Here is a 24,042-nt window from a genome sequence, read left to right as displayed (position 1 = left end):
TAGTGAAAACAACCATTTGCTATTATGTACACTCTCTTGGTTAGTCTACTTTAAGTGTGGAATAAACTGTTCCTGATTCACTATAAGAAATGTTCAAACACTAAAAAGCAAGCATTTAGAAACTTGAAAGAGAAATTTTATGTCTGTGAAATTTATTATTTTAAAAAGGGATTGTATTTTATATAACTTTTTAATTTCAATTTTCTGCACAATTCATTTTGATTATATTTTACAAAGTATGATCTATACTGGATTTGAAGACAGGGAAAAAAGGCTATTCTTCTACACAAATTGTGAGAAGGACTTCCCTGAATAAATTTGAAAACTCTATGTCTGAAATGGCCTGTTAGTTTAGGTCTGATCTGAAGATTTACTTTCAGGATGGAAGAAGGCAGAGATCCCATGAAGTATAAGAATATAGGTAGGTGATTCCTTGGTCTTTTATTAGGTGAATCTTTTAATTGCTACAAAATACCATGTCATATATTTTGAATTAATCTACCCCTCCAGTTTGCTGATATATAATTATCACTTAGAGTATGTGAAATACAATGTTTTGAGCTATACCTTAGAAAACAGGCAGTATGACATAAATGGTACTTAACAGCTGTTCCATCTGCAATTTTATGTGATTAACTTAGTTATATAGTTACATTTTTACTTTAAGCAAGACTTTTTTAAAGCAACACTTGATTGGAACTTATTAGGACAGGGGTGGCAGGTTCAAGCAGAGAACATGTATTACTTGCTAATTTAAAACATGAAAAAAAAACATGAAACATCCCTTTTCTCATGAATAATTCTTATGAAACTATAGTAATACTTGTATTCATAATTGAAGCTTTATAAAAACTTATATTTTAGCTAATCATGATCCTAGTTTGAAAAAAGTGAGATTAATCTTACTTGATAACTTTAGAGTTTATTTTCATTTTTTATTGTGATAATTTGGCATTTGATCCTTTTTATCTGGTAGAGAGAGAAACATTGCCCTTGATTTCTTATTAGGAAATAAAATACTTGATAACTTCTAAAATACTTCAATAAAGAATAGAAATGAAGTTATCAAATTCATAGTCATATTGGTTATTTGGTCTGTATTAAGGTAACAAAAATGGATTTGAGTCTTAAAGGGAGGCCTGTAGTTTAAAATAGTCTCTTTTATGCTATTTACCTTTTATTTTACAAAATTGTTAAAGTCTAGGACCATGTTACTTATTTTTAAAATGTTTGTTTATATAGTAGTATATATGTATAGTATGGTTTACTAAATGAAGGAAATGAGAAAACGTTAAGAATATGAGTTGTAGCATAATTTTTAGGGGAAGGTGTATATTGATAAAAAAAATTAAGTGAAGGTATAATTTATATATGGAAAATAAATGTTCACTTAGGGAAAGTACAAGGGTATAGGTGGTTCTGGTATGTATGTATAGAACAACAATAGCTTGAACTATAAATTTTACTTTATTTTTTATTTCTCTATCAGGTTTTTCTTGTTAGAAAGAAGACTGGTCCTGATGCTGGGCAGCTCTATGCAATGAAGGTGTTAAAAAAAGCATCCTTAAAAGGTAGAAAATTAGAAATTTGATTAAAATAGAATTTGGAAAAGCTCATTTTAAGTAATATGCCATATATTGCCTGTATGAGGTGAGTCAATGTAGTTTATCATTAGTATTTGTTACAGTTTTATAACTAATAAAGATGTTTCTAGGTTAGATACTGGCATATGCCTTAATTTACTGAGAGTATACCATATTAAAAATTTGATGCTAGAGAAAGTGACATATTTCATTTAATTTAAGGTAAACTCATTAATTTTATTAAGATATTTTCTTTATTTTAAGATTCTTGTTCTTTTCCTGTTCTATGTCAAAATTGTATGTTGAGAAAGCACAACCCACTGCATACACTTATGTACATAGAGTTCTAGGCTGTTATAAAAATACCACTACACTCAGTGTTAATTGCTAAACATATTTGAAAAATTAAAGACAAATACATAATAAATGAATATTAGCCAAATACCTATTTATGACACTTAAAACCACCTCTAAGCATAAACTTAATTTGTTGGCTTTTTGAGATTATGGTCATTATTATCTAGGAATATATACATTATAAATTTAAACATTTATTAAATTATAGTTTATAGTTTTATATTTTCCTTTGGTAAATTTGTGAAGGGATATTTTCTGAAATTAAGGAGTAATACATATTCTACCATTATGTGATTTTTAGTTCGAGACAGTTCGGACAAAAATGGAAAGGGATATACTAGTGGAAGTAAATCATCCATTTATTGTCAAATTACACTATGGTATGTAATCTTTCTTTTATTTATGTAATTAGAGAATTGAGATTTCCTTTCAGACAGTGCTACAGCAGAAAATACTATTAACTTGTTTAATATATTCAATTATATAAAATGTTTATCTGAAATAAGTATCAATATCTAGCTTTTAGTTGTATTTCCTTCATTTTTTTAATTTAGTTAACATAAGTAACAAGATAGTATCTTCCACTTACATGTTTTATCCTAGTTCTATACTAGCTACCCCAAGTGATCCTAGGCTATATACTATTGTGGAAATTTATGTAAAACATTCAGGTATTTGTTCATAGTGGCTATGTTAATCTTCCTTGTTCTATTCAAGAGGATCAGGTAGTTGTATTAGTCTATTTGAGTTATTTTATATACTTGGGGGGAAAAAAGCAGTAACAAGCAGTAGATACAATAGAAAGAACATGATGTTTGGAGTGAGACATTTCTGCATTTGAATCATGGCTCCATTGCTAATTGAATATATGGATGAGATTATGGAGTATGGCTTCTCTGAGGAATAAAAGCTTTTTATCTTTATATCACTGATACGGGCTACTGTGTCACTTTTAATTTTCTATATTTAAAGTGGCTATTGATTTTATTCTTAGTGTAATTATAACAAATAATGCATTAAAATATGTGCCAAATTATCTCTGTTAAAACTCCATAGGAAATTCCTACCCATTAGTTTTTCACTCCCTGTTATACAAATGTAATAAAAGTAGTAGTATCTGAAGACCTCTTTGAATCTTCTTTAGTGGACTAAGGAAGTGAAACAATTTCTGACCTCATGAAATTTATAATCTATGTGGAAAACAGACAAATATATAGTTTTGTTTGTTTGTTTGTTTTTGTTTGTTTGTTTGTTTGTTTATGAGACAGAGTCTCACTATATCACCCTTGCTAGAGTGCCATAACATCACAGCTCACAGCAACCTTAAGCTTAAGCTTAAGTTCTTGGGCTTAAGCTATTCTCTTTCCTCAGCCTTTCAAGTAGCTGGGAATACAGGTGCCCACCACAATGCCTCACTATTTTTTGTTGTACTTGTCATTGTTGTCTAGCAGGCCCAGGCCATTTTTGAACCCACCAGCCCCAGTGTGTGTAGTCGGCGCCCTAACCACTGAGCCATGAGTGCAGAGCCTATATAAATTGATGGTACACATCAAAATTGATAAATACCATAAGGGAGCTATAAATATAATATGAGATTTCAAAAGTAGTAACGGGCACTTCTGATGTGGAAGAGGGTATTGGTACTGGAGAGAAATGTGAAAAAGGGAAAAATTCTAGAAAGCTTATTGGAAGACATAGCTTTTTTGTTGTGCTTTATAGGATTAGTAGATTTTCTATGGGTGATTGGGAGCAAAGTTTAAGCAACTGCAATAGAACGCGCCTCATAAATAAGGATAATGGTTCTGTATAAAGCCACATGCAGGGTTGATTATGTTCTGAGAAGGGGATTATAGCTATTTCAATGCTGAATTAAACACTGTATTTAATTTTGAGATGTTATCTAATAATGGACCATGTGAGTACATATTTAACTGCTTTGTAGGGTGTAGTGGTAAAATTCTAAAAAAGCATATTAATTTAAAAAATATGCTAAGCTTTTTTAAGTCTTTAAGATTATTCTGTTACTACATTCTCATTTCTAATTAGCCTTTCAGACAGAAGGGAAGCTATATTTAATATTGGATTTTCTCAGGGGAGGAGATGTCTTCACAAGATTATCCAAAGAGGTGAGTATCTGTAAATTTTTACTATACTTTATTGAATCAAAACTAAGGAAAATAATTTTGTTCTTTTCTTACCAAAATTTTATGTGGTAATTATTACCCTTTCTTTTCATTGTGTATTACATGTATTTAGTAATATGGGAGTTAATAAAATTTTCTGTCTGTTTGTCATATAGATCATCTCAGTATGTGAGCTCATAATTCTCTTAGGCACAAGAATGATGTGAATAATTGGATGAAGTATATAGGGGCAAACCTAGGACTTTGGCTACTCAAGTTATGTAAATCTCTCTAAGAGTAATGTTTAATTTATTCATTTAAAAATAGCTTTATAGAGGTATAATTGACATACAGTAAACTGCATATATTAAAGTTTATAATTTGATATATTTTGACATTTGTATGTCTGTGAAACTATCATTTCAATAAAAATAATTAGTATAACCATCATCTCTCAAAGTTTTCCTATGTCCCTTTCCACTAGCTCCCTCTTGCATTAACTGATTCAATCTACTTTCTGTCACTACTTGGTTTGCATTTTCTAGGAGTTTATATAAATGGAATCACATAATATATAGTCTCATTTTGTCTAGATCATTTAAGTCAGCATAATTATTTTGAGATTGACCCATGTTGTTGTATGTCACAATAGTTCATTCATTTCTACTAGTGGGTAGTATTACTAATTATATAGATACATCATTATTTGTTTATCCATGTTTGTATTGTTACAGTTTTTGGTTATTAACAACAAAGGTGCTATAGGCATTCATGTACCAGTGATTGTATGAACATATATGTTTTAATTTCTCATGGGTAATACCTAGGAGTATAATTACTGGGTCATGGTCTGTGTATGACTTAGCTTTTAAAAACACTACAAAACTGTTTTCCTAAGTGGTTATATGATTTTTATATTCCCACCAACAGCATATGAGAGTTTCAGTTACTTCACATTCTTTCCAACACTTAGGGTAGTCATTCTTTTTTAAAATTTTGGATAACTGCTAAGTGTGCAACTGATTGTGGTTTTAAATTATATCATAATAATGACTAATGATGTTGAAAGCATCTTCTCATGCATTTATTTGCCATCTATCTTCTTGGTAAAATGCCAGTTTAAATCACACTTTATTGGATTATTTTTCTTTTTTAATTTATCTAAACGTCAGAATATTATAGAGTACACGTTTTGTTTGCATACTGTTTTTTGTACAGATTAAATCAAAATTACGTGTGCCCTTTACCCAGATAGTGTGCACTGTACCAAATAGGTATGAACTTATCCATCCACTCCTTCCCCTCCCCCCAGTTTGATTTTCATAGATTGTTTATTTTTCTTATTGATTTTTTGAGAGTTTTCATGTGTTTTGAATGCACTTAATTAAGTCTTCTTTAATTTCTCTCAGCAGTGTCTTGTTTTCAGTGCATAGGTCTTAAACATCTTTTGTAAGATTTATCTATAAAAAGTTTCTACGTTTAATGCTATTTTAAATAGAATTTATTTCTTAATTTCAGTTTTAAACTGGATGGAAATACAATTGCTAATTCATATATTGAGCTTGTATCCCACAATACAGCTAAACGTATTACGTCTAGCTGGTTTTATTGTATATTTCAAAGGATTTTCTATTTGTTACATGTGAATAAGGAGTTTAACTACTTTTCCCTTATGGATGTTATTTATCTTTTTTGTTTCAGTCACATTAGCTTAAACCTCCAATTCATTGTTGAATAGAATTAGTGGGAGCAGGCATTCTTGCCTTGTTTCTGATATTAGGGAAAGCATAATTTCCCTGTACAGAAGTGGTTCTCAACCTTCCTAATGCCACAAACTTTTAATACACTCCAAAATGGTTGTGACCCACAGGTTGAAAACTGCTGCTTTATAAAGCTTAGTATGAGTATTTTTATATGTTCCATTCTATTATTTATCCTCTCTACTACTTTTAGAGAGGTTTTATTTTTTAAAATCAGGAATGGATGTTAGATTTTTTTCAATTGCTTTTTCTACATTTATTAACATGGTCATATGTTTTTCTTCATTAGTCTTTTAATATGATGAATTGCATTGCTTGAGTCTCAAAATTGAACCAACCTTGCATTTGTGGATGAACCCTACCTAATCATGATTTATTATCCTTTTTGTATATTATTATAAATATTTTCTAAAAGTTTGTTAAGAATTTTCACATCTGTTTTTATAACAAATATTTGACTGTAGTTTTCCTATATTATCTTCTCTGTTTTTGCTGTCAGAATAATTCTGGATTTATACCATGTGTTGAGTACAGGGTTTTTTTTTTTTTTTAATTGACGGGGATTCACTGAGGGTACAAAGAACCAGGTTAGCTGGAGTTGTGCCAGGTGCCTGTAGTGCCAGCTACTTGAGAGGCTGAGGCAAGAATATCGCTTCAGCCCAAGAGTTTGAGGTTGTTGTGAGTTGTGATGCCATGGCATTCAACTGAGAGTGACAAAGTGAGACTCTGTCTCAAAAAAGAAAATAAGTAAATAGACAAAATTTAAATATAGGATTGGGGAAGATGGCAGCTGAGTAACAGCTCTCTTGCAACTGGGCACTGTGAGTCTGAGGAGAGACGACTCCAGGCATCTCTGGCTGGTAGGATCTGCCTATAATCATCCCTTTGAGGACAAAGGGAGTCAGCGAGAGACTTCTTGACCCCAAGAGGAGGACAAAAGCAGTGGAAAACTGGCAAATGGTTGCGTGTGTTCGTTTGGTCTAATCCCTCTGCAGCTGTAAGTACAGTACAGTGAGACTGCAAAGCCTTACCTGTGAGCTGTTTTGGTGTTTTTGGACTTGGCACTCAGTTAAACTGCTTTGGGGAGAGCTTGGACAGGAATGAGGAGAACTTTGGGCATTGTCTAGGGCCCCAGACTGAGCCGCTGAGCCAGATGGAGCTAATAGTGGAGAACAGCCCTGGCAAGCTCCTCCTTCAGGGTCGCAGAGTTAGGATTGGGTGGGAGCTGGTAATCTAGTGACTGAGCAGCCTAAAGGCAAGGACTCAGCCGCCTTACAGCCTTAACCTTCAAGGGCAGAGTGAGACCAGTTTTGCCACACTGGGAAAGTAGCTAGCCACTTCAGCAGTGATTGCAGTGACAAGCACTATCCTGGGAAAGCTTCTGCTCCGCCAAATTTAGAACTTTAAAATGTCTTTCAAGAGGGCTGAAGAGAGATTTAGGGTCTCCACCCTGAGGGTTTTGAGAAATCAGTAGAGGCCTCCAGTCGTATCAGCATTGTGATTAATATCTCATACCCCAGAAGATCACCTGTTGCCCAGACAATATTAAACAAGATATATATATACTGCTTAGTTTTTATTTTGTTTGTTTGTTTGTTTTTGTTTATTTGTTGTTTTCGTTGTTGTTTTGTTTTTTAATTTCAACCTTTTCCCTATAGATTTTTTCTTTATTTTTCTTTCTTTTTTTCTCCATTTTTTCTAGTTTAAATACAATTTCTCATTTTTCCCTTTATCAATAATTAGATCTTCATTTTTTGCTAGTGTTTCTGACCCTATTATTTGGTTTTTCACCCAAATGTATCCCATAATGTTTTCTGTTTGCTTGTTTTGGTTTGATTTTTAGCAATTTTGTCTTTCCTCTCTACTTGGTAGAGATGGGGTACTGTGTCCGATCAGGCTAGCAAAGAGCTGCTGACCTCAAGGGAACCACCCAACTTGGCACCACCAGAAGTTGGAGTTTTTTTAAGATTGTGTAAAAGTACCATACTGTACACCTATATTGTTCTGTCTCCCTCTTTCTGTGCTTCTCTTCTTTTTGTCAATATTCCCTTTTACCCACCCCCTCTCCTTTCTCTATTTTCTTTTCTTTCTTTCTCTCTTTTTCTTTCTTTTATCCCTTCTTGCTCTTTAACCTTCTCATCCTTCTGGTCCTGTGCCAAAAGGACTCATCGAAACCTTAGGCCAGAGGAACAGTAAATTAAAGAATAAAAGGAATTGAAAGGAAAATTAGAGCAAGGAAACAGATAAAACATTCATGAGGAAGAATTAGCAGAAAAATCTTGGCAACATGAAGAACCAGGCCAGAGCAACTCCTCCAAGGGACCATGAGGTAGTTACTGCAGAGAATTCCACCTATAAAGAAATGTTAGGAATGACATAAAGGGGATTTAGAAAACACATGATGAAAACAATGAAGGAAATGATGGAAACAATGAAGGACACTGCTAATAAAGTGGAAAATAACCAAAAGGAAATCCAAAAACAGAATCAAATAAGAGATGAATGATATAAAGAATATAGAAAGGATATAGCAGAGCTGAAGGAACTGAAGCAGGCAATTGGGGAACTTAAAGATGCAGTAGAAAGTATCAGCAATAGGTTAGACCATGCAGAAGAAAGAATTTCGGAGGTAGAGGACAAAGTTCTTGAGATAATTTGGATAGTTAAAGAGGCAGAAAAGAAGAGAGAGAAAGCAGAATGTTCACTGAGAGAATTATAGGACTTTATTGAAGCATTCCAACATATGAGTTATAGGAATCCCAGAAGGGTAAGGAGAATGCCCCAGAGAAATGGAAGCCATACTATTGAATATTATAAATGAAAATTTCCCAAATATCACCAAAGATTCTGACACACTGCTTTCAGAGGGATATTGGAACCCAGGTCACCTCAAATCTAACCAAGCTTCTCCAAGACACATTGTGATGAACCTGTCCAAAGTCAAGACAAAAGAAAAGATTCTTGAAGCTGCCAGGAGTAAGCACCAGTTTCCCTACAGGGTCAAATCCATCAGAGTGACTGCAGACTTCTCTAATGAAACTTTCCATGCAAGAAGACAATGGTTATCTACCTTTAATCTACTTTTTTTTTTTTTTTTTTGTAGAGACACAGTCTCACTTTACCACCCTCGGTAGAGTGCCGTGGCATCACATGGTTCACAGAAACCTCTAACTCTTGGGCTTACGCGATTCTCTTGCCTCAGCCTCCCGAGCAGCTGGGACTACAGGCGCCCACCACAACGCCCGGCTATTTTTTTGTTGCAGTTCAGCCGGGGCTGGGCTTGAACACGCCACCCTCAGCATATGGGGATGGCGCCCTACTCACTGAGCCACAGGCGCCGCCCTACCTTTAATCTACTTAAGCAGAACAATTTCCAGCCCTGCTATGTTAAGCTTTAAAATTGACAGAGAAATCAAATAATTTACTGATATGCAAACATTGAGGAAATTCACCACAACAAGACCAGCTCCTCAGGAAATACTTCAACCTGTTCTACACACTGACCATCACAATGGATCAGCAGGAAAGTAAGAACTCAGAAATTAAAGGACAGAACATAATGTCAACACTGATGCAAAAGATAAAACTAAGCAATGGACTCTCACAAAATAAGATGAATAGAATACTACCACACTTATCAATTATCTCAATAAATGTTAATGGCTTGAATTCCCCACTGAAGAGGCATAGATTGGCTGACTGGATTAAAAAGCACAAGCCATCCATTTGCTGTCTGCAAGAAACACACCTGGCTTCAAAAGACAAATTAATAGTCCAAGTGAAGGGTTAGAAGACAATTTTTCAGGCAAAGGAAATTCAGAAGAAAAGAGGAGTTGCAATTTTATTTTCAGATTCATGTGGATTTAAAGCAACTAAAGTCAGAAAAGACAAAGATGTTCACTTTATATTGGTGAAGGGAAAAATACAACAAGAAGATGTTTCAATTCAAATTTTTATGCACCCAATTTAAATGCTCCCAGATTCTTGAAACAGACCTTACTCAGTCTGAGCAATATGATATCTGATAATACCATAATAAAGGAGACTTTAACACTCCTGTTACAGAGATGGACAGATCCTCTAAACAGAAATTAAACAAAGATATAAGAGATTTAAATGAGACCCTAGAACAACTGTACTTGACAGATGCATATAGAACACTCCATCCCCAAAATAAAGAATATACGTTCTTCTCATCAAGTCATGGAACATTCTCCAAAATTGACTATATCCTAGGACACAACAGAATTCAAAGAATTGAAATTTTACCTTGTATCTTCTCAGACCATAAGTTACTAAAGGTGGAACTCAACTCTAACAACACGTTCAACCCCACACAAAGGCATGGAAATTAAACAACCTTCTGTTGAATGACAGATGGGTGTAGGAAGAAACAAAACAGGACATCACTAACTTCCTTGAGTATAACAACAATGAAGACACAAGCTACCAAAACCTGTGGGATACTGCAAAAGCAGTTTTGAGAGGAAAATTTATTGCTTTAGATGCCTACATTTGAAAAACAGAAAGAGAGCACATCAATAAACTCACAAGCCATCTTATGGAATTGGAAAAAGAAGAACAATCTAAGCCTAAACCCAGTAAAAGAAAAAGAAATACTCAAAATCAAATTAGAGATCAATGAAATTAAAAACAAAAGAATTATTCAGAAAATTAATGAAACAAGAAGTTGTTTTTTTGAAAAAATAAATAAAATAGATAAACGTTTGGCCAGACTAACTAGAAATAGGAAAGTAAAATCTCTAGTAACCTCAATCAGAAATGATAAAGGGGAAATAACAACTGATCCCACAGAGATATAAGAGGTCATCTCTGAGTACTACCAGAAAATCTATGCCCAAAAATTTCACAATGTGAAGGAAAGGGATCAATATTTGGAATCACACCTTCTCCCTAGACTTAGCCAGGATGAAATAGAGCTCCTGAACAGACCATTTTCAAGCACCAAGATTAAAGAAACAGTAAAAAATCTTCCAACAAAAAATTGCCCTGGTCCAGATGGCTTCAAACCAGAATTCTATCAAATCTTCAAGACAGAGCTTATTCCTGTACTGCAGAAATTATTCCAAAAAATTGACGAACAAGGAAAATTTCCCAACACGTTCTATGAAGCAAACATCACCCTGATACCAAAACCAGGAAAAGACCCAACTAAAAAGGAGAATTTCCGACCAATTTCTAGATCTCTAAGTGTTCTCCAAACATCTTTCCAAAAGAAATGTATTAATTTGCATTCCCACCAGCAGTGTAGAAGTGTTCCCTTTTCTCCACATCCATGACCAATTTCACTCATGAATATAGATGCAAAAACTCTCAACAAAATCCTACCCAATACATTACAGCTTATCAAAAAAGTCATACACCATGATCAAGTAGGTTTCATCCCAGGGTTTCAAGGCTGGTTTAACATATGCAAGTCCATAAATGGTATCCTCCATATTAACAGAATCAAAAATACAGACCATATGATCCTCTCAATAGATGCAGAAAAAGCATTCGATACAATCCAGCATCCTTTTCTAATTAGAACAATGAAGAGTATAGGCATAGGTGGCACATTTCTGAAACTGATTGAAGCTATCTAGGACAAACCCACAGCTAATATTTTACTGAATGGAGTAAAACTGAAATCTTTTCCTTTTAGAACTGGAAACAGACAAGGTTGTCCTCTGTCACCTTTACTATTCAACATAGTGCTGGAAGTTCTAGCCAATACAATTAGGCAAGACAAGGAAATAAAGGAAATCCAAATGGGAGCAGAGGAGGTCAAAATCTCCCTCTTTGCTGACGACATGGTATTATACTTAGAGAATCCCAAAGCGTCAACTACAAGACTCCTGGAAGTCATAAAAAAATACAGCAATGTTTCAGGATATGAAATCAATGTCCACAATTTGGTGGCCTTTATATATGCCAATAACAGTCATGATGAGAAGCTAATAAAGGACACAACTCCCTTCACCATAGTTTCAAAGAAAATGAAATACATAGGTATGTACCTAACAAAGGAGGTGTAGGACCTCTATAAAGAAAATTATGAAATCCTCAGAAAGGAAATAGCAGAGAATATTAACAAATGGAAGAACATATCATGCTCATGGCTGGGAAGAATCAACATTGTTAAAATGTCTATACTTCCCAAAGCAATTTACCTATTCAATGCCATTAAAATACCAACATCATACTTTCAAGATTTGGAAAAAATGATTCTGCGTTTTGTATGGAATGAGAAAAAAAAAAAAACATATAGCTAAGCCAGTTCTTAGTAATAAAAATAAAGCTGGGGCATCACCATACCAGATTTTAGGCTTGTACTTCAAAACTTTAATAGTCAAGACAGCATGTTCTGGCACAAAAATAGAGACATAGACACTTGGAATCAAATAGAAAACCAGGAAATGAAACGAACATTTTACAACCACCTAATCTTCGATAAATCAAACAAGAACATACCTTGGGGGAAAGAATCCCTATTCAATAAATCGTGTTGGGACAACTGGATATCCACATGTAAAAGACTGAAACTGGACCCACACTTTTCCCCACTCACAAAAATTGATTCAAGATGAATAAAGGACTTAAATTTAATGCATGAAACAATAACAATCCTCAAAGAAAACATAGGAAAAACACTGGAAGATATTGGCCTGGGGAAAGACTTCAAGAAGAAGACTGCCATGGCAATTGCAACAACAAAAATAAACAAATGGGACTTCATTTAACTGAAAAGCTCTGTACAGCTAAGGAGAAAACAACCAAAGCAAATAGACAACCTACACAATGGGAAAGAACATTTGCATATTTTGAATCAGACAAAATCTTGATAACTAGGATCTATAGAGAAATCAAATTAATCCACATGAAGAAAGCCAACAATCCCATATATCAATGGGTGAGAGACATGAATAGAACCTTCTCTAAAGAAGACAGGTGAATGGCTAACAACTACATGAAACAATGTTCATCATCCCAATCTATTAGAGATATGCAAATCAAAACCACCCTGAGATACCATCTAACCCCAGCGAGAATGGCCCACATCACAAAATCTCAAAAATGCAGATGCTGGTGTGGATGTGTAGAGAAGGGAACACTTTTACACTGCTGGTGGGACTAAAAACTAGTACAACCTTTTTGGAAGGAAGTATGGATAAACCTCAAGGCACTCAAACTAGACCTCCCATTTGATCCTGCAATCCCATTACTGGGCATCTACCCAGAAGGAAAAAAATCCTTTTATCATAAGGACACTTGCACTAGACTGTTTATTGCAGCTCAATTTACAATCGCCAAAATGTGGAAACAGCCTAAATGTCCACCAACCCAGGAATGGATTAACAAGCTGTGGTATACGTATGCCATGGAATACTATACAGCCATTAAAAAATGGAGACTTTTCATCGTTTGTACTAACCTGGATGGAAGTGGAAGACATTATTCTTAGTAAAGCATCACAAGAATGGATAAGCATGAGTCCTATGTACTCAATTTTGATATGAGGACAATTAATGTCAATTAAGATCACGGTGTGGGTGGCTGAAGGGGAGAGCAGAGAGAGAAAGAAGGAGGGAAGGGTGGGGAAAGGAAGAGCAGAGAGAGGGAAAGAGAGAGTGGGGCGGGGCCTTGGTGTGTGCCACGCCCTTTGTGGGCAAGACAAGATTGCAAGCGGGACTTTACCTAACAAATGCAATCAGTGTAACCTGGATTATTGTACCCTCAATAAATCCCCAACAATAAAAAATGTTTAAAACAAAACAAAACAAACAAACAAGCAAACAAAAAAGAACCAGGTTACATTGATTGTATTTGTTATGTAAAGTCCCTCTTATAATTGCGTCAGGCTCCCAAAAGGTGTGTTGCACACCATGATACCCCACCCTCCTCACTTCTTCCCTATCTCTGCTTTTCCTTTCCCCCACCCCTCCCTCTTTCCCTCTCTCTGCTATCCATTTCCCCCACTTCCATCACTCCTTCCCTCTCTTTGCTCACCCCTTCCCTCATTGCCCACCGTGTACTAGGTCATTAATTGTCCTCATACCAAAGTTGAATATGTGGGGTTCTTGCTTCTCCACCCATATGATGCTTTACTAAGAACAATGTGTTCCACTTTCATCCAGTTTAATACAAAAGATGCAAAGTTGCCATCTTTTTTAATGGCTGAATAGTATTCCATGGCATACATATACCACAGCTTATTAATCTATTCCTGAGTTGGTGGACATTTAGGCTGTTTCCAAATTTTGGTGATTGTAAATTGAGCTGCAATAAATAGTCTAGTGCAAGTTTCCTTATGGTAAAAGGATTTTTTTCCTTCTGGGCAGATGCCCAGTAATGGGATTGCAGGATCAAATGGGAGGTCTAGCTTGAGTTCTTTGAGGGTTCTTCATACTTCCTTCCAAAAAGGTTGTATTAGTTTTCAGTCCCACCAACAGTGTTAAAGTGTTCCCTCTCTCTACATCCAGGCCAGCATATGCAGTTTTGAGACTTTTGTGATGTGGGCCATTCTTTCTGGGGTTAGATAATATCTCAGGGTGGTTTTGATTTACATTTCTCTAATAATTAGGGACAATGAGCATTTTTTCATGTTTGTTAGCCATTCGTCTGTCTTCTTTAGAGAAGGTTCTATTCATTTCTCTCAGTGAGCTTTGTTAGCTTCTGTCTTTTAAAGATTTTTTCTGTTTTATCAAGGTTGTCTAATTTATTGTCATACAGTTGTTTGTAATATTTCCTTATTTTTTTATATCTGTGGAATTGTTGGTGATTTGACTGCTTTCATTCTTGATGTTGGTAATCTATGTCTTCTCTCTTTTTGTTCTGATTAATCTCATTAGAGTTTTATTAATTTAATTGTTCTCAAAAACTAGCTCTTACTTTCACTGATTTTTCTCTTTTGTACTACATTTCGTTGTATTCCATTGTTTTCTGCTTTAATCCTCATTACTGTTTACTTTGTGTTTCACTGTCTTTTCTTTTTCTGTTTTTTAAGATGGAAGTTGACATTATTGATTTCAGCCCTTTCTTTTCTCATGTATGTATTTAGTGTCATAAATTGCCCTCTAAATACTGCTTTAGTGTCATCCCATAAGTTTGATATGTAAGAATTTTATTTTCTGTCAGTTCAACTTAATTTCTAATTTCCTTTTTCCTTCATTGAATCATTGTATATTTAGAAATACATTATTTAATTTACAAATAGAGTAGAATGTCCATGGTTGACCATCTCCTTAAGTTGACCTAATTTTCATAGACCAGCCATGTGGCACCTGTATGTAGCAGTACAGAAGATTTAGTTCCTTATGTTTACCAATTCCATATTTTGACCATTTTGTTTCAATCCCTTGGGTTCTTGACTTATAAATGTTCTACTGTATTTGGCATTTTCCACATACCTTCCCATTATTGATTGATAATTTCATGTCATTGTGGTCATAAAACGTATTTTGTATGAATTAAATTATCTTAAATTTACTTACAGTTGCTTTATCCTTCAGAATATGTTATTTTTTGATAAATGTTCCATGTTCTTTTGAGAACAATATGTATCATGCTGTTGTTAAGTGGTAGAAGAGTCTCTAAAGGTCAGTTAATACAAGTTCATTAATAGTGGTATTAATTCTACTATATTCTTTCTAATTTTGTGACTACTTGTTCTATACATTTCTAAGACATCAAAATCTTTGAATATAATTATGAATTTGAATCTTTCTTCTTGAATTTATTTTTTTCATTTTGAAATGTTTTTGTATTTTTTATAACTTTGTTCAAATCCGCTATCACCTCCTGTTTAATATAGTGAAGATAATATTTAACATCAAGTAGTTGTTATGTGCACATTAAGTGAGCCATCTTTAATGCAGCCGGATCTATATATAAATTTGCAAGTACTGCCCTTTATTACATGCAGTTTTGTGCTTTGTAACTAGCTGCTGTTTCCAGAAGGCTTCTCATCATCTTTGGCATAAATGGGTCTCATTCTTTTTATTTATTTATTTTATTTTATGTATGTATTTATTTATTTATTTTCATTATTGGGTATTCTTTGAAGGTACAGAGAACCAAGTTACATTGATTGTATTTGTTAGGTGAAGTGTGTCTTATAATTGTGTCCCACACCCAAAAGGTGAGTTACACACTGACCCCCCACCTCCCTTCCTCCTTCCCTCTCTCTACTCACTCTTTTCCCCACCCTCAAATGTGTACTAGGTCATTAATTGTCCTCATATAAGAATTGAGTAGATAGAATTCTTGCTTCTGCATTCTTGTGATGCTTTACTAAGAATAATGTGTTCCACTTCCATCTGGGTTAATAAAATGCATGTAAAGTCTCCATCTTTTTTAATGGCTGAATAGTATTCCATGGTATACATATACCACAGCTTGTTAATCCATTTCTGGGTTGGTGGACATTTAAGTAGTAAAGTAAGTCACCTCATTATGATAAAGGAGTCAGTCCATCAAGAGGAAATAATAATCCTAAGGGTTTATGTACCTACTGACAGAACTTTGACATACATGAAACAAAAATTACAGAGTGTTAAGAAGACATTTAGGCTATTTCCACTGTGGAAACAAAAATTACAGAAATTCAAGAAGATATTTAGCCTGTTTCCAGCGTAATGGAAACACATCCTAATGTTTCCACAGTGGAAACAGCCTAAATGTCTTCTTGAATTTTTGTAATTCTTGTTTCATGTATTTCAAAGTTCTGTGTTTTGGGAAAATAAACCCTTAGAATTATTATTTCTTCTTGATGGATTGATTCGTTTATCATAATGAGGAGACTTCCTTTACTCCTTGTAATGTTCTTCCTGGAAATATACTTCCATATTAATATTTTTACTCCAACTGTTTTTTTTTTAATTTGTGCTATCTTGGTATATCATTTTACACATTTTAATTTTAACTAATTTGTGTCTCTATATATTTAAAGTGCAATACTTAAGGAAGCATATGGTTTCCTTGCTTTTTATCCAGTCTGGAAGTCTATGTCTTTTAATAGAGATGTTAGACTTGTTATATTTAATATGATTATTGATATAGTTGTATTTAAATCTACTATTTCACTATTTTTTCTATATATTCTTTGTTCTTTTCCCTCTCTTTTTCTTCCTATTTTTAATCAATTTTTTATAATTTCATTTTTATCTCTACTGTTAGTTTATCAGTATTATATATATGTTATGTTATTTATTTTAGTATTTGATTTAGGGTTCTTAGTATAAATATTTAACTCAGAGGTCAGGAAACTGTGGTCTCCAGGCTAAATTTGCTCTTTTGCTTGTCTTTGAAACTACTTTTATTGGAACACAGCCAGACCCATTTGTTTTAACATTGTGTGTGACTTCTTTCATATTTCAGTGGCAGCATACTTGCATGATTATTTTTATTGCATGGCAGACATTAGTTTTCCTGCATGCCTTGAAGTTGTTTCTTCAAAATTTTTTTTTTGTTTTCCTATAAATAGTATTCAGATTTGTTCTGGAATGCAGTTAATTTCCATCGAAACACTTTGCTAATTTGGGGTCTTGCTTTTAAGTTTTGTCATATGAGACCAGAGCAGTATTTAGTTTAGGGTTAGTTTTCCCCAACATTGAAACACGACCCTTCTTGATATTCTAATGTACTCTCATTGAATTACGAGACTTTTTACTGTTACTTTTGGGGATAGGAGCTATGCTGGTTTTTTATGAACTAAGTGGCTTATTTCTTTGTAATCCTGTACAGTTTTTCTTTTCCTGAGCTCAGGTAATTTCCTTAGATTCATGACTAGCAACTATTTTTTTTTTTTTTATGAGATGGGAGACATTATGAAATTTACCTTGTTAAGGTGATGGACATTTTTGTATTTCTCTAAATATTACTGAGCTTTGTTCTGGGATATAGAATGAATTTGCTCCTTTCAGGTCTTACCTTTGAATTTTATTAGACTTGACTAGGCACATTTAGGTAAGGGTTAATTTTGCTCCACTACTGAGGCAAAACCTTTCTGATTATCTGATGTTCTGTGAATTATGAGATTTTCTGCTCTGGGCGGAGGTTACAGGAAATATTACTAGCCCAGTGTGAATTCCATACATTGGTTCTTTTCCTCATTCAGGGATGAACATTTTTCTGCTGAATACTTGAGGGAGAATGAATTACATATCTAGAGTTTTCTCTGTGTAATCCACTTTTCTCTTATACTAGATCCTGTGAATTCTATCCTCCTCCTCCTCCCACAAACACATTTCTGACTCATCAACTCAGGAAGTCTTCCAGTCTCTACCTGACTTAGTTCTCCCTGTACTATCTTTTCAGGTAGTAAGCTAGGGTAATTGTAGGGCATACATGTTTTGTTCTCCATCTCTCAGTATTCACTGACCTATTTTGCCTGATGTCCAGTGTCTTGAAAGGGTCATTTAATATATTTTGTCATGTTTTTCTGATGTTTCAGATAGGAGATTAAATATTTTCATGTCTAATTTATTTTTTCCTAACATGGCAGTCTAAGAGTAGCATTTTAATTGGGTGATAGTGGTTCAAATCTTACTTCCAGAATTTACAATGTTGAGTGTAGGAGAGCTAATATTAATTACAAGAGCTCTGAAAACTTGCTACGAAAGGGGAATAGTTTGTTTCTGGGATGCTAGCCAGTACTTCAGTGGCTAAGGTCTCTGGCTTATATCTGTCTGCCTCCAGTGCAGAATGTACCATGTATGAGCATAATGAGCTCTTGGTATATTATTCACTATAAAAAAGAATTCAGTATGTGGTTGAATCTGTTTAGGATCCCTTTCCAAGGAGGGTCTTTAAAGGACCTTGTTAAAAGCTGATTCCACATCATAGAGGGGCAACTGTATACCAAGGATCCAATATTTATGATTTCTTGTGTTAGATTACGGAAGTATCACATATATGTTTGAGAAATTCTTAATTGTAGTCATTTCTCATTTTCTTTAAAACTCTTCAGACTTCCATTCTTGATGTGGGACTATCTAAACCCATACTAGCACAGAGAGGCAGTCAGTAAGTTTTGATCCCTAAGTCTGGAATATTAGGTAAGAGCAAGCATTTTAAATGCATTTCCCAAAATATAATGAATTCAAATATTAATTGAACAGGCTTTTAAAAATGATTTGATGGTTATTTCTGTAGTCAGTTTATTATTATTTTTTTGTTATGCTTCAATTGTATGTGCAAAAAAATTGTTAAATTATCCAAAATGAGGACTTATTTTTTATGGCTTACAAAAAGACTTGTTAAAGTACATTTTATGTGTTTCAGAATTTTCTAATGTATGTCATTTATATTTGAAAAAATGGTACATCTTCAATTTTTTTCTACCAATTTACAGACACACAAGCACCCAAATACACATATAAACATACGAAACATTTACACAGTTTTAGGTTTGCTAATATCAATAAAATACAGTGGGGTGAATGGCTGATTTTTGTAAAGCTGCAATTTCTTCCAAAATTAATTATTGGGGTAAAAAATTCCCCCAAAAAGCCACAGTAGAAATATTGTTTGTCTGAAATTGAGAGAATTATTTTGCAGTTTATTTCACGAAGGTAACAAATGAAAAGAACCAAGACTCTTTGAAAATAAGAGCACCCTTTTCTTGATCTACATCATATTTAACGTATTACAAAACTTTGATAGGCAAAATAACAGAATATCAACGCAAAACTAGAAACATACTGGATAGCCCAAGAATATCCTAATATATATGACTTACTATTCATTATTATGGTAAGGGATGATTCACAAGTTAGTGGCAAAGAGATTGATTGTTCAGTAAATATTATTTAAGAAATTGGTTAGATATTTCAAAGAAATAATTCTAAAATCTTATATCTATTATATACAAAAATAAATTTTACTTATATTATAAGGCAAATCCTGAAAAATATTTACCTTAAAAGGAAATGCAATGGACTATTTAGTTGACCATTGAATGGAAATATAAATATAAATATAAATGGAAATATAAACATAAATGTTATGTAAATTTGACCACAGAAAATTAAGAATAACTGAATGTAAAAGCCAGTATAAAGTTGGAAAAATATTTTCAACTTAATTGATGGAGAACTGACATTTTTAATATTTTTATTTTTTATTCTTAATTACAAATATATACTACTTGTGCATATTTATGTGGTGCCTGTAAAATTTTGATATAAGCATACAGCATATAATGATCAAATCAGGTTAACTGAGATATCCATCACTTCAACCATTTATCATTTTATTTTATGTCAGGATTATTCTATATCCATAATGACATTTTTAATATTTAAAAGACTTGTGCCAATTCACATACAGTAAGTCAATAATGGAAAACAGGCAAACATCACTGATCATTTAAAACAAAAAAATAGAAATTCCACTAAACATGAACAAAAATGTTCAGCCTAAGAATCAAAATTTAAATTGAAGCAAAATGGATGACGTGTTTGTATACTGAATTTGAAAAGATTTCCTAAAGGATGTATTCAGTGCTATTATGGATGTGGAAAGACAAATACTTTCACAAACTGCTGATGGGAGTGAAAATTACTGTAACCTTTTGGAAAACTAATCTGTTGTACATATCAGGAATCTTGGATTATTTATGCCTCTTGGCCCAGTATTTCCTGTTTTATTTATTAGGAATCCATTTTGGGGAAATAATCATAAATAACAATAAAGATATACATATGTATATTGCAGAGTTATTTAAAATAGTGAAAGACTGAAAACAATCTAAATGTTCAGAAAGGGAGTGTTTAAGTAAATCATAGTAAATATATTTGATATTGTATAGCTGTTAAAAAACTGTAAATAAATTTTAAAGATATCAGAGACTCCTTATGATATAATATTAAGTGGGGATAAATGAGGCTGCTAAATAGTGTATATATACAGTAGCATGATTTCAACTATTTTAAAACATATACATACACATGCATATTCACACGCACACATACATGCTTAAATGATTTTAATGCAGACAATAAAAGATAAGAGAGCTTACACCAAGGTACTGGAGTTTTGGATGATTTTCATTTGGGGGGATATTTATGTAAGATGATCAGTAAATAGGAAACCATTATAAGTAGTGGACCTAAAACTTAAAAAAAAAAATCATAGCAAGTGATGAAAGTATCTTCTCAGGAAGAGGACATTCTTAGGGACAACTATCACTGAGGTCAAATTCTAGGTCTTCTTCTTGCTAGTTATGTTACTTTGTGTAAGTTACTTAATCACTCCAAATCTCTTTCTCTCTGTATAAGATATTGATAAGACTTACCTCATGGAGTTGTTTGGAAGATTACACTAACATAATGAATATTCAGTGGCTGGCACATAATTTCTATTTAGTAAGTTTCTTATTTGCATATATCCAAGAAGAGCTTCATGACAATGCAATAGGCTTGCCATAAACTGTAATTTAGAGTTTTAAAATATTTTTATTTAGTATTTGCCTATGTGTTAAGCTTCAGAGAGCAGTTCATTTGTCCTCCAAATTAATGCTCCCAAAACTAAATTAACAATCTTTGTTTTTCTATTAATCATTCTTAAAAAGATGGAATATAGAAGGTTATCTTTAACTGCTCATTTTCTCCAATTTTATTGGTAGTCTGAATCTTCATTGTGAAATTCAGTAGCCATAATTTTAAATGGGCAAGCCAGCTTTACAATTTTATGACATGTATTATTCAAATTTGAACCTTCTTAATAATCTAGAGGTTTGGCTTGGCTCCTGTAGCTCAACAGCTAGGGCTCCGGCCACATGCACCAGGGCTGGCTGGTTCGAACCTCGCCTGGGCCTGCCAGACAATTAAAACTACAACACCACCACCACCAACAACAACAAAAAAAAATAGCTGGGCACTGTGGCAGGTGCCTGTAGTCCCAGCTGCTTGGGAGGCTGAGGCAAGAGAATTGCTTAAGCCCAAGAGTTTGAGGTTGCTATGAGCTGTTATGCCACAGCACTCTACCAAGGGTGACATAATGAGACTTGGTCTCAAATAAATAATAAATAAATAATCCAGAGGTTTATTCAATGAAAATAATCCATTTATAGAAAATGTTATTTTTTGCCTTTGGTCAGCATTAAAAATTATATCTAGTCATTGAGTAGTGCCCAATTCAATGTGTAAATGAAAACTCACTTAAGATTATAGACATAAACCTGTAATAGTGATACCTTATAGTTTCCCCATAGCACTTCATAGTTTACAACACTTTTTTTCTACATTAACCAATTTGTTTCTTGTAAAAATCTTGTTGGTAGATATAGTAGATGTTATTACTCTCAGATGTAGAAACTGAGCCTGGAAACCTAAGTAACATTTCTGATGTTACACTGCCAATTCTGATTTTGATTTCAATACTCTTTTCACTTCATCATAGCAGATCTATTTTCAGGCGCAAAAAGATTGAGGAATACAGTGCTATTAAACTTGTATACATTACTAACAGAAGTGGCTTGGAGCTACCCCTTACATCACAGATGAGTTTAGAATTGCATATAATATAAATGTTACTAATATAACAACTTGTAGTGGTATAGTAGAAGCTTTAAGTTAATAGAGCTGCTATAAGTAAACTTGAGAATTGAAAGGAGACAGCAAAAGATTGAATAGTACAAATAGTATAATTATCAATACTAAAACAAAATATTCTCTATATTTCAAATTTCCTAAGGCCATAACTATATTATAGCAGAGTACTAAAATTTATATTGATTTTATGACACCAAGTCATTAAAGGTGAATCTTATGCTGTATTTAGTGTACATGTAGGAAGGTATGGAAACAATATGATACATTTCATACAGATTTATGTTAAGATGTTGCACATTGAAGAAAAGTATTCTTAAAGAAGTTAGTTCAATGTATATAGAAATATACTTCTTTGGTATTCCTAATAATCATTCCAGTCAAATTAGAATTTAGTATACTTATTTTCTTATTATTTTTATAAATTTGTCTATCTACTAGTTTTTAAAGAAGTAGATTTTAAAAAATACACAATGTTAGAAAAGAGATCAAATGGCAGATTATTATTTTATTCTAGGTTCTGTTTGCAGAGGAAGATGTGAAATTCTACCTCGCAGAACTGGCTCTTGCTTTGGATCATCTGCACCAGTTAGGAATTGTATACAGAGACCTGAAGCCTGAAAAGTAAAGCTATATTCTCTTTTTCTATCACTGTTGACTGTATTTCTAGAAGTAGTTTTGGCATATATTTAAGTCTTTTAAATGTTATATGAAATTTCATATGAATTAAATCAGCAGTCCCAAACATTTTTGACACCAGGGACCCATTTCATAGAAGACAATTTACATGTAACTGGATGGGGTTGTGTGGGGATGGGAGGCAGAGCTCAGGTGGTGAAGCTGTGCTGCCCAGTTCCTAACAGGCCACTGTCTTGCACTGGTCCATGGCCTGGGGGTGGGGAACCACAGAATTAAATGATACTTATATGTAAAACATAATCTTTATAACAAATGCATTGATTTTCTTTTTAATTTCAGATTAATATAAGTATACATATGATTAGAATACATCATTTGCGTTTGTAGGTTAAAGTCCAATTTGTAGTTAAGCCCATCAGTCAGTAAGTGTGTTATATATCCCTGCCTTGTACCTGTTTGGTGGGAGTTTACTGAATTCCCTCTCCCCTCTCCCTCACCTCTTCTTCAATATAATTTTATTTTTCTCTCATGTGGACCTGTAGCTGTTCAACTACTAGTTTCAAATTAATATTGAGTACATGAGATCCTGGCTTTTTCATTCTTGAGATACTAAAAGGAATGTTCTCCAACCTCATTCAGCTGAATACAAAAGTTGTAAAGTCTTCATCATTTTTATGGCTGAGTAGCCCAGAGAAAGACTTTATGGGAAAAAAAAAAAAAAAAAAAAACTCCATTGGCAGTTGCAGCAACAAGAAAAATAAATGTGACATGCTTTTATTTTCAGTTAATCATTTAAATTTTTCCAAATGTACCTATCTTAAGTTTATTAAGATTTGTATGTATTTTATGTCAAATTAATTTTTATTTACAGTATTTTACTTGATGAAATAGGACATATCAAGTTAACAGGTACACTTATTTTCTTATTATACCATAAGTCAATTATTTTATATTTTTAAATATGTTAATGTATATTTGTCTAAACTTGTTTTATTTTTTCCTCTTTCTTGATTTGATTTGCACTTTA

General features: G+C 33.4%; 1 protein-coding gene across 1 annotated transcript in view; it reads left to right on the top strand.

The window, feature by feature from the left end:
* Positions 1 to 24,042, top strand: part of RPS6KA6 (ribosomal protein S6 kinase A6) — a 189,577-nt gene that overhangs the window by 96,048 nt on the left and 69,487 nt on the right. Inside the window, 5 exon segments of the mRNA XM_053579038.1 lie at positions 1,490 to 1,571; positions 2,252 to 2,320; positions 3,987 to 4,066; positions 22,894 to 23,000; positions 23,887 to 23,924. Coding sequence (XP_053435013.1) covers positions 1,490 to 1,571; positions 2,252 to 2,320; positions 3,987 to 4,066; positions 22,894 to 23,000; positions 23,887 to 23,924 — 376 coding nt within the window.

This window comes from Nycticebus coucang, chromosome X (assembly GCF_027406575.1).
Source record: "Nycticebus coucang isolate mNycCou1 chromosome X, mNycCou1.pri, whole genome shotgun sequence".
NCBI classification, from domain to species: domain Eukaryota; kingdom Metazoa; phylum Chordata; class Mammalia; order Primates; family Lorisidae; genus Nycticebus; species Nycticebus coucang.
This window is presented reverse-complemented; position numbering and strand designations above follow the sequence as displayed.